Genomic DNA, 14741 nt, shown 5'->3' on the forward strand with positions numbered 1-14741 from the left:
TCTGGGGGGATTTTGGTCCACTCTTCCAGTCTCTTCCACAGTTCTTTGACTGTTGTGTGTTTTTTAGCCATAACTTTGTCACCAAGAATTTTCAGGAGGTTTTCTATTGGGTTTAGCTCAGGACTCTGGGCTGTGGACATTTCATTGCTTCCAGGACCTGCTTTCCCCGTTTTGCTATGTGACAGGGGGCATGCATGGAAACTGCTGGCTGATTTAGTGATGGACACAAGTAAGGAGCCGCGTTTTGTGAAGAAATCTGACAGATCCTTGTCCTGTTCAGTGCTGAAACAATTACCCATGGAGATTCTCAACAACTTCTGAGGAAGGGGACAGATCATTCCAGAAACGCATAGTGTGCGTTTTATTACGTTTTATTGCTACTTTTATCATTAAATTCTTTTTTCTATTAGCCTTGTGTCAGTATTCCTGATCAGCAGCGCACCTAAACCGCAATTCTTCCTCTTTTATCCCTATACTACGTATGCACTCTGTCTCCATGTGAGTGAGCGGTGGTGCTGAAGTGATTAGGCTGACGTTCCAGGAGATACTGTCCACCTCTCCTTGCCAGCGGAGGGTTAAATACCCAGCACTTGACCGTACCTCATTGTAGGTCCTGAATGCGATCAGTAGCAGGTCATTCAGGATTAGTGCCTTACCTTGTGGTGGGCAACACAAGTTTTTTAAATTAAAGTAAATAAATTAAAAAAAAACAAAACACGTGGGGTCCCCCTTATTTTTTTGATAACCAGTGCAGGTAAGGCAGAAAACTGCAGGCTGCAACCCTCATCTGTCTGTTTACCTTGGCTGGTTGTCAAAAATAAAGGAGATCTCACACTTTTTTTTATTTTATTTAAATAATTTAAAAAACTTGTGTTGCTTTAAAAGAGAAAAAGCAATGTTAATTGGGGTTGGTTGGATAAGGTGATGGAGGCTGCGGGGATCATAGGCAAGATGAGACTCTACATCAAAAGTTTATATGCTAACTCGGGAGCAAGGATCCATACTCCGGGTTTCCTGTCGGACGTGTTCCCTCTGATGAAAGGGACGAGACAGGGATGCCCGTTATCCCCCCTACTATTTAACCTGGCAATCGAGCCGTTGTCATGGGTGCTGCAGGGTCATGACAGTTTCAAAGGGATCACCATAAGAGGAGTAGAAATGAAGATAGCGCTTTTCGCCGACGACGTGATTTTATACATGGGGACCCTGGTGCGGATCTGCCTCAGACACTTGACATGATTGAAAAATTTGGATCCATCTCGGGCTTCAAGTTGAACAAAAAGAAGTGCGTGATTCTATTTTTGAAGGGGGGTCAAGGGCCAGCTGGGAGAAATGTAAGTGAGGGCCATGTAAATGGGATTCCTATAGCACAATCATCAGTCAAATACTTGGGAGTGTATATAGGGAGGACGGTGGAATCAATTTACAAACTGAATTATGGACCACTGATTAGAAAAATCATAAACCAACTGAAAGGATGGAAGGGACTACCCTTACCACTATTAGCAAGATGCCACCTTATAAAAATGATGAGTTTCCCCAGACTGTTGTATCCCTTCCAGACAATTCCGCTACTGGTACCACTGAAAGAAGTCAACAGAATTAACTCAGCGTATGCAGATTTTGTTTGGAGGGGAAGGAAACCTAGAATAAAGTTGCGTACGCTGATGAAGTCAGTGGAGGCAGGAGGAATAAATTTCCCGGACGTCAGAGGGTACAACATTGTGTGCATCATGAGACACGTGATTGACTGGCTGAGAGGAACGAGCAGACACTCAGATCATGGTTTGGAACACAAGTATGCAGAGCCATGGGACCTGGCATCCATTCTCCATTCCCCACTGTCTAAGATGAAGGGCACATAAGAAACTCAATTATATTTCGAGATACCATGCTGGCCAGGAGATTGGTAAGGCGGAAACTGGGACTCTCTTGGAAGGTATCAAAATATTTAAACCCTTGGGCATCGCCAAACTTCCCCCTGGGAAGAGAGACTAAACTGTTTCTCAATTGGAAAGAGAAGGGCATTAGAAGAATGAAAGATGTTATGAATGTGGATGAGAGAAGGTGGCTGACAGGACAGGAAGTGCTTGATAGATATGACCTCAACAGTTTCCACATTATCCAGTACGAACAATTGAGGCATGGAGTAATGAGAGACCTTGGAGAGATGGGAAGGGAACTGAACAAGAGTATGATTCATGAGCTTATGGATGGGGATGCAACAAATGTGAATGTTTCTCAAATATACCGAACACTCAGAGGGGTGCTAATATCTTGGGAAGACAGCTGTACGCTTTTAGCATGGGAGAAGCAACTGAAAGGACAAGAAGTGGTGGATGTCATATTGAAAGGATGGGTTCAGATGCGGAAACAGGTCACCAATGAGAGCTGGAGAGATACCCAATTTAGGATATTGCATAGGGCTGTATTGGGTTTTAACATACCGGGTAGAAATGCACGATGTCCTAAATGCCACGAAGAAAAAACAGACATGTTACATGGTCTGTGGGAATGTAGGGTAATAAAGAGGTTCTGGAATCAAGTCAGAACATTGGTTCAGACAACATGGAACATTTTTTGCAAATCAAGAGTTAATGGTGTGGATTTTTCACTCCTTTGAGGGGGGCGTTAGAGGGGGACCGAACACTCAGGACAAAAAGACATTTGCAATCATACATGACATAGCCATGATAGCTAAAAGATGCATACTAAGGCACTGGATACAGGAGGAAGCTCCATCTCCAGGGGTAGTTATTGGCGAACTGCATAACCTTTTGAGGCTGGAGAAACTAGAAGCAGAAAGAGACAAAGACAATAAGACTACCAAGTTCTTTGGGAGATGGAAAACCTTTATAGAAACCCATCTCTCACGGGAAGAAATAAACAATTTGGTGACACCTTTCAGGCAGACGGAGTGGTATCTTCGAAATGAAATCCAGAGAAGTCTGGGAAAATTAAGGTTTAACTAGCGGGGACTAGAGGGAAGGGCGAAAGAGAGATGCCACAGTAAGAACAATGCTCGACACTTATTTTGGATGTATTAGAGAATGACAAGGGGGTTTAGGGATATGTTCTATATGTGTTACGTTTAGACTTTCTAATACTGGCTTGTTATTTACCATTGTGAAACAAGAAATAGATTGGAATATTAAGTTGGGGTATTACCCCTTTCTTTGACATATTTTGGCAACGAATGTACGTTTTTTTTTTCTTCTTTGGTAACCACATTTCTTCTGCAATGATTTTGTATAAAATTTGAAAAATCAATAAAAATTGTTTGGGGAAAAAAAAAAAAAAAGAAAAAGCGTGCGGTTTTCCCCCAATTTTAATAATCAGCCAAGGTAAAGCAGACTGCTGGGGGTTGATATTATGAGGCTGGGAATACACATGGTTATTTGGTCCTTCCCAGCCTAAGAACAGCAGCCTGCAGCCACCCCAGAACTGCCGCATCTATTGCATGCTTCAATTCTGGCACTTTGCCCGGCTCTTCACGATTGCCTTGGGGCTGTGGCAATTGGGGTAATGTTTGTGGGGTTGATATCAGCTGTGAATTGACAGCTTGCATCAAGCCAAGGGGTTAGTAATGAAGAGGCATCTATCAGACACCCCCATTACTAACTCACCAAGTGTAGTTAAAAAAATTCAATACTTTTTTTTCCAGTGTGTGTATGTTATTTGCATAAACACTTATTTATTAAAAAGAAATTCTGGAAGTTACACAGCAGCAGAGTCGTCCAGTAATAAGTTCACATGCGGTCAGTGTTGGTACCGTGAGAACCGCAAGCTGTGAACTCTGGTGACCTCAATCACTTCCCTGCTTCTCACAACTGGGTGCTTTTTTTTGTTTTTAATTACAGGGCAGTCATGGGGTGTCTCAAACACCTCTCCATTACGTACACCATGGCTTGATGGCAGCTGTGATTTTTTTTTTGTCTTGTTTTTTAACAATCACTGCTATCATCAACACCACATATTACCCCGATTGCCCCTCCCCAGTGCAATCGGAATGAGCTAGGTAAAGTGATGTGCCAACTCTGGGGCAGCTGTGGGCTGATGTATTTTTTTTTTTTGCTGGGATGGGCCAATAACCATATCCTTTCCCTGCCTGATAATAATGGCCCTCAGCTGTCAGCTTTATCTGCGCTGGTTATCAAAAATAGGGGCGACCCCCACGTTGTTTAATTTCAGATCTGGTGTCCACTCTATTTTTGCTAAACAGCCACGCTAAGGCTGACCATTCAGGACTTCTATTATCATAATGGGAAAAGCCATGGATATTTGCACCTTCCCAGCCTGATATCGGCCCACAGCTGCTCCTTTATATTGGCAGGTTAGCAAACTGTACAATTTATTTATTTTTTTTTCCTTTTAAAAACAATTTAATTTTACACTACAATACAGCAGCTTGACTGCAATCAATCACAGAAGGGGGGGCAGTGCGGGAAGTGGTGACTATTCATGAATTTTAATGAGGGGTCAGAAAAGGGGATGACTACTGTGTTATCATTTGGTAAACACAGTACGTATAATTCTCCTGCTCTTACCCCATTTTTGCTTCCTTTAGAAGCCCCCTAGCCCTTACTACAACTATTTTACAGCACTCAAATTTGAGTCTCCATTGACTTATATGGGGTTCATCATCCGGGATCAAGTTCGGATCCCGAATTGACCTTTTGTCATTTATTATTTTTTTTTTTAATTTTTAAAGAGCTGCCGAACATCCATGAGTCCACTGTTATCTAGTTATAAGAAAAGTCTTAAAGGGAACCTGTCACCTACAATATGTGTTCTGACCTATCAGACACATGTGTGGCCTAATTACACCTCCCTACCCATGGGCGTAGCATCACCCTGTGGGCGTTTGCATACTTTCCACGGTCACGGCGCTGATTTAAATCCATGGTATCACGCCCACAGGGGCGTGATACCATGGAAAGTATGCAAACGCCCACAGGGCGATGCGACGCCCATGGGGCGACGAGCTCTGCCGTTTGCATAGGAAATATGTATGTAATAAAAAACGTTTATTACTTGCATATTACACAATTTTATAACACAGGGATGGGTAGAGAGCTGTAATTAGGGCACACATGTGTCTGATGAGAGGTCAGAATGCATATTGTAGGTGACAGGTTCCGTTTAATTCTTCACAGATTTGCTCTGCTAGTCTGGAGGGTTCCTCAAAGACTTCCGGTGTTCTCAGAAAGGAGGAGAGATATTACCTCCACTTTTTCCTTATGACTGTGCTATTGATTTAGTCCCTAATGGAAAATTACCTAAAGGTCGCCTGTGCAGTTTGTCTGGGCCTGAACATATCATCACAAAGAAATATTATATGAGTAATTACTCACAGACAAACTCTGAGGCAGGGAAGTCAAGAGGCCCAGGATCATATAGCAGGAAAGCTCATCATAAACGGAGGGATGAGACCAAGGCATAATCAAGACTCAGTCCGAGAATTCCAGGAAGGTAGAGAATCAAAACAAAGGGACAAGGGAAAACGCATAGTCAAAGGCAAGATCGGGGAGCAATAAACAGAAAGCCAGAGCTCCAGAAACTAGGCACACACCACTGAGCTAAGGCTACAACTGGCAATAGACCAGTCAGCCAGCTAACTAGCAAGGTAATCACTCAGAATGGGAGACAACAGGAAGAAACTCAGCACAGCCCTGCCCAGATTGGGCGACTGGACTGTCACTCACAACACTGACCACTCAGCACCCCCCTGTATATATAGGACAACTGAGCTGCCACTCACTGAGTCCAGGACACACTGAGTGGCCGAATCATGACAGAATTATATAACAGAGACTGTAAGGTTTTACTAAAGCTGCCATATCAGGCGAGCTGATCCTCTCTGGTCATCTACAACTTTCACCGTGACGTTTACTTTAGTCTGATGTTTCCATTATTTCTTTCACAGCTCTGAAATCCGGGTAAAGATCTGAAGACTCTTAATACTGCAGATATAATGGAGGAGGAAAGTGATGTTGGTGGTGGTGATCGGTGCACAGAGGAGGATCCTGCAGGTAACCGCCCCGGTGAGGAGTCACCACTATATAAAGCAGAGGAGAGTCACGTTCTCCTCGTTCTCTGGACCGGACAGTTCTGGGCTGGAGATTTCATGTTTTGTGTTTTCTCGGTTTCTTCAGCCGTAGATTCCCCCATTCAGACAAATGCAGATGATATCTGGTGATAATGTGATAGCGCTATATGTGATAACACCGCTGTGCTCCTATAATATGGATGTAAGATACAGCGGGAACATGGAGCGGCTGTCACTGCTGATGGGGGAGGATTTGCCCAATTTCAGGACCATGGAGCTTTTAGCAGTGTAGACGTACAGTGTATATACGGTGTGTGTGTGTATATATATATGTATGTATATGTATAATACATACAATGTAAATAGCTGGATTATTTCACAATAACTATTAAAAGCCGGATGTTACCATTTTACTACAGTAAATTTATCACTTAAACATGAGCCGTGTAGGAGGGAGGCGGAGTCAGGGAAACATCGGAGTCGGAGGTTTGGCTAACCGTCTCCACACCTCTGCTTGGACGTTATTACACAAGCGCCAATAAAGAGGTGACATCAGGACATACGCCATCACATTGTGCGGAAGTATCCCTGTCCTCATCAGAGCCAGAAGTCCCGGCCTAGCGAGAAAAGGTCCAGGGATTCAGCACTTGGCGACTGTAATAAGAATATGCACCAAGGACCGGAAGAGGCAGAAAGGTGAGAACCGGATGGTGAGGTGCAGAAGTGGCAGAGAAGTGAGTGGTGAAGTGACTGCAAGTATTATTTATTTATTTTTTTTTTTGATAACTTGTTACGGAGCAGATAAATGGTGGCCGGCGGCATTTTACTGTATCCGGCTTAAGTGAATTATAAAAATGCAAATTAATTTTTTTTTAAAATTCAGCTGCAGTAGAATATATTGTCTCTTCTCGATCAGTGATGGTGAGGACACAATTATATCGGGGTCTGGTGACCACTGTCTCTCCCGTCCCCCCATAGACAAGTGTTCACCTGTTCTCTGTGGGGAGAGAGAAGTAATCATCCCCGGACTCCTCTGGCCGCGCTGTAATATCCAGAGAAGCACTGGCTCCAGTTCACACTGTCTGCGGGGCGTTGGGAGGTCACATACACATTAGAGGGGCGTCTGATTCTCCTGAATAATGTACATGGGGCAGTAACTGGTCTCCTGGGCCCTGCGGGGGAGGTCACAGTTTACACCTCTATATACTGTAGACTCGGCTGACAATCTACACATATGTTGGGTGGGGGGTATCTAATCCCTCAACCCTTCTGTCCTCCAGGGGAGTCTGGAAGCCGCTTTCTTTCTTCTCTCCATTGTGTGAGATGTCATCTTTTTGGACATAAGATCTCTCGTTCCCCGGTGTCATTGTCCTTGTGGAGCCGATAAAGCGACTATTGTTCAGTGTGGACTAAACGGTGTCGGGCGGCTTCTGTGTGACGAGTGTAATATGGGCTCATGTATTAAGGGGGATCCGTTACTCCATAGAGTGGATGTAAAGTCTACACACCCTAGGTCCAAATACCAGGATTTTGGCATGTAAAATGTAAGATTTAATGTTGCCCATAATCTGTACAATTCAATAGAAAATTTGAAAGAATTTTAAGTACAAAAAGTAATCATGTGGTTGCATAAATATGCACACCCTTAAATACCTTGTTGCAGTCATTTTGGAGTTTGTAGCACATTCAGTCTCTTTTGGGTCTGGTTCTATCGCATCTAGAATCGTCGATCTTTGCCGGCTAGGCGATGCAAAAGGCAGCAAAATGGTGATTAAAGCAAGGAAATTGTACTTACCGGGTCTCCATGCGCGGGACAGTCACATTGCTTCCGGGTCTACTCATTAAAGCACATGAATATTCACTGCTTCCCTGCCCACCCTCTGTGATTGGCCGAAGTCAGACTGCCGCCGTCTCCTTGCTGTCTGGGTGCCCAATGGAATATAAAAATAAATTTAAAAAATGGCGTAGGGTTTCCTGTATATTGATACCCAGTGCAGATAAAGCAGACGGCTTTAGGCTGCAGTCCCCATCTGTGTGCTTTATCTTGGCTGTGTATCAAAATACGAGGGAGCCCATTGACTTTTTTTGTAATTTTTTTTTTTTAATTTAAATATCTGGTCCCTCACAGGTAAAGCCGACAGCTGGGGGCTGGTATTCTCAGGCTCGGCAGACCCATGTTTATGGGGACCTCTCCAGCTTAAAATGGTAGGTGTTACGGGGGTACTGGCTAATCAGGATAAGGTGGCAAATATCGCAATCGCTTTTCGGGGCCCACTGTGCTCCAAATGACAATGGAGCTGCTGGCAACCCGAAGGTTAAGCGAAGAATACAGAGCTGGGTGGCTTTGAGATAACCCAGTAAACCTGGGAACCGATCACGTGTGTAGGGACACGTCAGACCAGACGACAACTCAGCGTTTCGTTGTACCTATGGCAGTACTCCGACCACGTGTGCAGGGGACACGTCAGGCCGGGTGGTGACCAGGTAGCGTTGACCAGAAGACCGCTGCGAAAGCGCCCTGTCGGCTACGTGTGTACGACACGTCAGACCGAGCGGTCCCCCGATTAGCGTTTCTGGTCACCGGGACTCTCAACTAGCCACGTGTGTTCAGGACACGTTAGGTCAGGTGGTCACACCGGTAGCGTTGACCGAGAAGCCGATACGAGGGGAACAGAATCCACACACCCAGCCCAGGGACTCCCTGTTAACGCCACAGGGATCCTGGGGTACGCTGTCCGTGTGCGTAGGGGGCACAACAGGACAGGTGGCGCAGCAGCCACAGCCCAGTTAACTCCACTGGGCTGCACTAGCAGGACTGAATGGTAGGAGGTGGAAGCCCGGCTCCTGACCCTAGCGTGCTGATCCACGGGTGTCTTGGCGTGACAAGCACCGGACGCCTAACCCTACCTACCGCTTCCAATCTAAAAGGCTGTAGCCGCAATGGGCTCTACACATGAAGGTGTGCTCTGACTGAGCATGTGTGAAGACTACGCACCTCTATGTTGTCTCCAGCCCCTTTTATAACCTGGGTCCGCCCCAAACCCAGGGTGGACCACAATGGCACCTCCAGGAGCCAATTACTGAGTGCCACATCATCAGTGACATCACCAGCAGCCTATCCGGAACTGCCTCGTCACTGATGACCTCATGACAGCCACCGTCTGACAACCAATGGTGAGGTGCCAGGTCATAGGGGCGGGCCTCCGCGAGCCAGTCCGGAGTGGCCATGTCATCAGGACATCTGATGCCCTCTGCCCTATCAGGGCCTGCCACCTCACGGACATGCCCAGTGAAGTCCTTACCGGACTTAGTGCATCAGAGGCTAAGTGCCTGAGCATGCTCAGTAGCCTGAACAATGGACTTAAGCTCTGAAATCAGACTATCACCCTCAGCATGCTCAGTAGGCACAACACAGGACTTAGACACGGCACAAAGTCCAAGTACCTCTGCAAAAGAGGCTTTTCGCACTAAGTGTAGGAGCATGCTCAGTAGCCTCAACCGAGGACTTAGCCTCAGAAATGGCACTATCAGGCTGAGCATGCTCACTAGGCAAAACACTGGACTTAGGCTGTGGCTGGGGTAAATCAGCACACGCATGCGCTCTAGCCACCTCTCCACACTTGGACGTGGAGGAGAAAGCAGCCAGCTGGACGACCCGAGGCATGGCCAAAAACGGCGGCCGGCGCCTGGACGTTGCAGGAACCACAGCAGGCTGCTTGCGGCTACGGCACCGCCGATTCGTAATAGTAGGTCTCAGCTGCCCTGGAATTGGCACATCAACCACATTACCCACTTTATCCCAACTGCCCTGGTGCGGTGGGAATCGGGGTAATATAAGGGGTTAATGACAGCTGTGATCTGTACAGCCCAGGGACCTCTCATGGTCACAGCAGGAAGCAGCCACAGTACAGGAGATGGGTCGGACGCCGACTGTTATCTCCTATGTGCAGGGGTTGCTGTATTTGTGATGTGGAAGTGTCGTTACACAAATGTAAGATGGCAGCCTCCAGTGTTTGAGTAAAAATAGAATTAATAAAAAAACTATTAAAACATTTAATTTTTGTATTCATAATTACATATTAAAATTGCAGCACCTTTTATTAGCAGGAGATTGCACTTATGGAGATAGTATAGGACCCTCTGGGGGCTCCGGTGGATGTGATGTTCGGGTGCAGGTGATGGAGCGACCAGACACAAGTGTGATCCTGCAATCATCGTACGTCTTTACTGACGGAAATTACAGGATCCAGTCTGTCTTAACCCCTGAGTCTGTTTTCACCGTCCTGAACATAGAGGGAGAAGGGGAAAGCTCACAGTTAATTCTGCGGACCCACAGGTGCACGGACGTTGCTGCAACCACAACACAATATAGAAGAAAAAGAAAGTCCAGTACTAGAGCTGAGTGCACTCACAAAAAACCTGCTCTTTTAAAAACAAAATCCAGATATGGTGCGGAATTTGCCCCCATAGAAGTCTATGGGGAGCAGAATCCGGAGATTAAACATGGTGGTAGAAAAAATAGAGGAATGGGAGCGCGCGCGGTGGACTTACCAAGGGTCCGGCATGGCTGTTTGCTGTTCCCAGGCCTCACATTCACTACCTGAGCCGCTGATTACAGTCAGATGCGCAGTCACACGCCTCACACCTTGAGTGTCAACTGACTGCATCCAATCACCGGCGCCAAGACGGCCGGTGGGCGGGGAAAGCAGTGTAACTAAAGGAGCCCATACACTCTAGCATCTACTGGGAGGTTAGAATGTCTGGGCTCATTCCAGGTTAGTGGGCGTGGTGATGTTTCCTCTCGTCCACCATAATCATGCAAGGTGGGGGATTCACATCCCCCACTCAGCACTCCCCCTATCTGCGGGTCTTGCCTCCAGACCCCCACTTCTGTTATAAACCGCTTCATGCCCACGTGGAGTTAGAAAAAGAATGTTTATTCTGGCTGGAAACCTTGGATGGTATGTTGAACACGCCCCTATCATGTGATATATCATGTGATAGGGAACGAGTTGGAATGACGTCTTCCTGAAAGGAGCCCATACACTCTAGCATCTTCCCTCAGTACCGAGATTTAAAAATAAAACAAATGGTGCAGGGCCCCCCATATTCTGATACCCATCACAGATAAGCAGTCTACAGCCCCAGCCCTGCACTTATCTTGGCTGTGTATCAAAGAAGAGGAACTGTATGCGGTTTTTGGTTTTTTTTAATAATTAAAAAAAAAACAACATGCGGTTCCTCCCAGTTTTGATACCCAGCCAAGATAAAGCCCCGCAGATAGGGGCTGGTTTTCTCATGCTGGAGAGACCAAACCTAAAAATATCAGCCTGCAGCCGCCTTCAATTGCCGTATTCATTAGATGCCACAAGCCCGGTGCTTTACCAGCTCTTCCCGTTGCCCTGATGCGGTGGTAGTTGGGTTAATGAGAGGTTAATAACAGCTGCTACTAAACCCCAGATTAGTAATGGCTCAGGCATCTATGACACCCCACATCACTAATCTGTAAGTGACAGTAAATAAACACAAACACTGATAAAATCCTTTATTTGGAATAAAAGACAAAAAACAACCTCTGCCACCACTTTATTAACCCCAACACACCTCTTTGAAGTAATCCACACGAGATCCCACGGCGATTCAGCTCTGCTACATCTGAATATCTCACAGCGAGTGGCCATAGAATAAGATCGTCCACTGTGGGTGAAGACCTGCAGGCCTGACCTAATGATTTTAGCTCAGGTCACTGCACTGCTCTCCCAGCCAATGGGGAACATTCTGTTCTTCACTGACTGGGACAGTGGGTATGGATCGTTGTGGGACCCCTCTTACTGGATTACGCCGGACCTGGATTTGTTTTTTCTTTCCAATAAATTGGTGAAAGGGAATGTGTTGGGGAGTGTTTTTTTATATATATATATAAAAAAAAATGTTGTCTGTTTTTTTGGTTTTTTTTTTACTGACTGGGTTAGTGATGTCGGATATCTGATAGATGCCGTGACTGACATCACTAATGCCAGGGCTTGATGCCAGGTGACATTACACAGCTGGTATCAACCCCATAAATTACCCCGTTTTCCCCTGCACCAGGGCAACGGGATGAGGCGGGGCGCAGCACCAGGATTGGCGCATCTAATGGATGCGCTACTTCTGCTGCGGCCTGCTATTTTTAGGCTGGGGAGTGTCCAATAATGGTGGACCTCCCTAGTCTGAGAATATCAGACCACAGCTGTCAGCTTTACCTTGGCTGGTGATCCAATTTGGGGGGTACCCCACGTTTTTTGTTTTAAATTATTTAATTTAAAATAACAGCATGGGAGGACCTGTGTTGGATTACCAGCCAAGGTGAAGCTGCCAGCTGTGGTCTACAGGCTGCAGCCGTCTGCTTTACCCTAGCTGGCTAAAAAAAATAGGGGGGATCCCACATTGTTTTTTTAATTATTTATTTTTTGGCTCAATACAAGACTAAGCACCCTTTAGTGCCACATGAGAGGCACCAGAGAGTGCAAAATTACAAAATGTAGGTCAGTGGGACATTATATGTCTTTCTCATCTATTATCAATCTATCCCTCTATCCCTTCATTCATTCATCCATCCCTCTCTCTATTTATCTATCTAGCTGCTTCCGTTTTTTTGCAGTCCGCAAAAAAAAAAAAACGGAAGGCACACGGACCGTATACGGAACAGATGTCACACGGATGCCACACAGATGCATCTGTGAAAAAACAGGACCATTTTTTGCGGACCGCAAAAACGGGACGGTCGTCTGAATGTAGCCTAATGTAGAAGTCTAAGGCTATGTTCACACACTGCGTTTTTACTTGCGTTTTTGCTGCAGAAATTTCTTGAGAAAATGGTTGTACCTTTCTGCAGACACTTCCAAGCAAAACCTATGGCAAAAAAAAATTAGCTGTAGGCACACTGCGTTCTTTTCTTAAAGGGAACCTGTCATCAGAAATTTCGCCCAAAAGCTAAAAGATTCCCCCTCTGCAGCTCCTGTGCTCCATTCTAGGAAGGTCCCTGTTATTATTGTGCCCCATGTGAGACCAAAATAAAGCCTTTATAAAGTTCTACCTTTTTGTATGCAGCTTCTGTAAATCCGACACGGGGGCGGGCTCTCTGCCGTCCGTTATTCTGCCTCCTGGTCCTGTATGCCGCCCCCATCGCTCCTTTCCATATCTGATGCACCGCCCACTGCTCCAGCCATCCCCGTGCATGCCCAGTGCCAGTCTCACAGGACTGAGCAGTGTGACTGCTGGTGACGTGTGCGCAGGCAAGTGATTATGGACGGGACTGTGACTGTTATCAGCAAGTACCCGGCCATAATCTCTTGAGCGCGCAAACCTCTCCAGCGTCACACTGAACTCAGTGTAGATGCTAGACTGTATGGGCTGCTTCCAGGGATGACGTCCCTTTGTCATGTGATAGTATTTCGAACACGCCCCTATCACGTGACAAAGGGACGTCATCCCTGGAAGCAGCCCATACAGTCTAGCATCTACACTGAGTTCAGTGTGACGCTGGAGAGGTTTGCGCGCTCAAGAGATTATGGCCGGGTACTTGCTGATAACAGTCACAGTCCCGTCCATAATCACTTGCCTGCGCACACGTCACCAGCAGTCACAGTGCTCAGTCCTGTGAGACTGGCACTGGGCATGCACGGGGATGGCTGGAGCAGTGGGCGGTGCATCAGATATGGAAAGGAGCGATGGGGGCGGCATACAGGACCAGGAGGCAGAATAACGGACGGCAGAGAGCCCGCCCCCGTGTCACATTTACAGAAGCTGCATACAAAAAGGTAGAACTTTATAAAGGCTTTATTTTGGTCTCACATGGGGCACAATAATAACAGGGACCTTCCTAGAATGCAGCCCAGGAGCTGCAGAGGGGGAATCTTTTAGCTTTTGGGCGAAATTTCTGATGACAGGTTCCCTTTAAGAAAAAGAATGAGCAGTCACTTCTTTTCTGCAGCTAACTGCGCTATTCACTCCATTGACTGTAATGTAATCATGAAATCATGCAGGGAATAACGCAGGTAGCAAGGTATGTACGTTTCATTGCATTTTCCTGCATTATTCACGCGTTATTTCGCGTTTTTCGGGATATAGTGTACATCCCTGCCCTACGTTTTGCAAGGAAGTGATGTGACTAGCAGAAGAAGAGAAAGTTCCTCCATTTTCAGTGGTGTAGGAAGAATACATTTATAATGCACAGACACATAGAAATCAAACATACATATTAAAAATAAAAAAATAAAAAAAAAGCGTGTGCTCCGCCGTATTTTTACCGTCCAGCCAGGAAACAACACAGCGGCGGCCCGGTATTCTCAGGCTGGGGAGGGCAAGGGCCATGGTGAAGGCCCCCCCTCCCGCAGCCTAGAATATCAGCCCGCCGCTGCCCTGAGAATGTCGTATCCATTATGCAACAGTCCCGGCGTGCTACCGGCTCTTCCTGTTGCCAAGATGCGGTGGCAATCAGGGTAATAATGGAGTTAACGGCAACCAATAGCTGCCGCCAAGTCCAAGATTAGTAATGGCAGCGTCTATGACACGCCATTACTAATCTGTAAGTGACAGTAAATAAACACACACCCCGAAAAATCCTTTATTTGGAATAAAAGACAAAAAGACCCCTCTTTCTCCACTTTATTTATCCCCCGAACACAGCTCCGACGTAATCCACACCGATGTC

The 14741-nt window shown here is 46.2% G+C and overlaps 2 protein-coding genes across 3 annotated transcripts in view; one reads left to right on the forward strand and one right to left on the reverse strand.

Moving 5' to 3' along the window:
- LOC142243708 (uncharacterized) overlaps positions 1-14741 on the reverse strand; it is a 478920-nt gene that overhangs the window by 316865 nt on the left and 147314 nt on the right. The gene's annotated exons all lie outside the window — the stretch shown is intronic.
- LOC142243704 (uncharacterized) overlaps positions 1-14741 on the forward strand; it is a 49826-nt gene that overhangs the window by 12676 nt on the left and 22409 nt on the right. The window contains exon 2 of one of the 2 annotated variants that reach the window (XM_075315877.1): positions 5927-6044. In XM_075315877.1, the coding sequence (XP_075171992.1) occupies positions 5975-6044 (70 nt within the window). In that variant the 5' untranslated portion in view covers positions 5927-5974. The remainder of the gene's footprint in view (positions 1-5926; positions 6045-14741) is intronic. The other variant, XM_075315878.1, reaches the window with a different exon arrangement.

Source organism: Anomaloglossus baeobatrachus, chromosome 6 (genome assembly GCF_048569485.1).
Source record: "Anomaloglossus baeobatrachus isolate aAnoBae1 chromosome 6, aAnoBae1.hap1, whole genome shotgun sequence".
Classification (NCBI taxonomy): Eukaryota; Metazoa; Chordata; class Amphibia; order Anura; family Aromobatidae; genus Anomaloglossus; species Anomaloglossus baeobatrachus.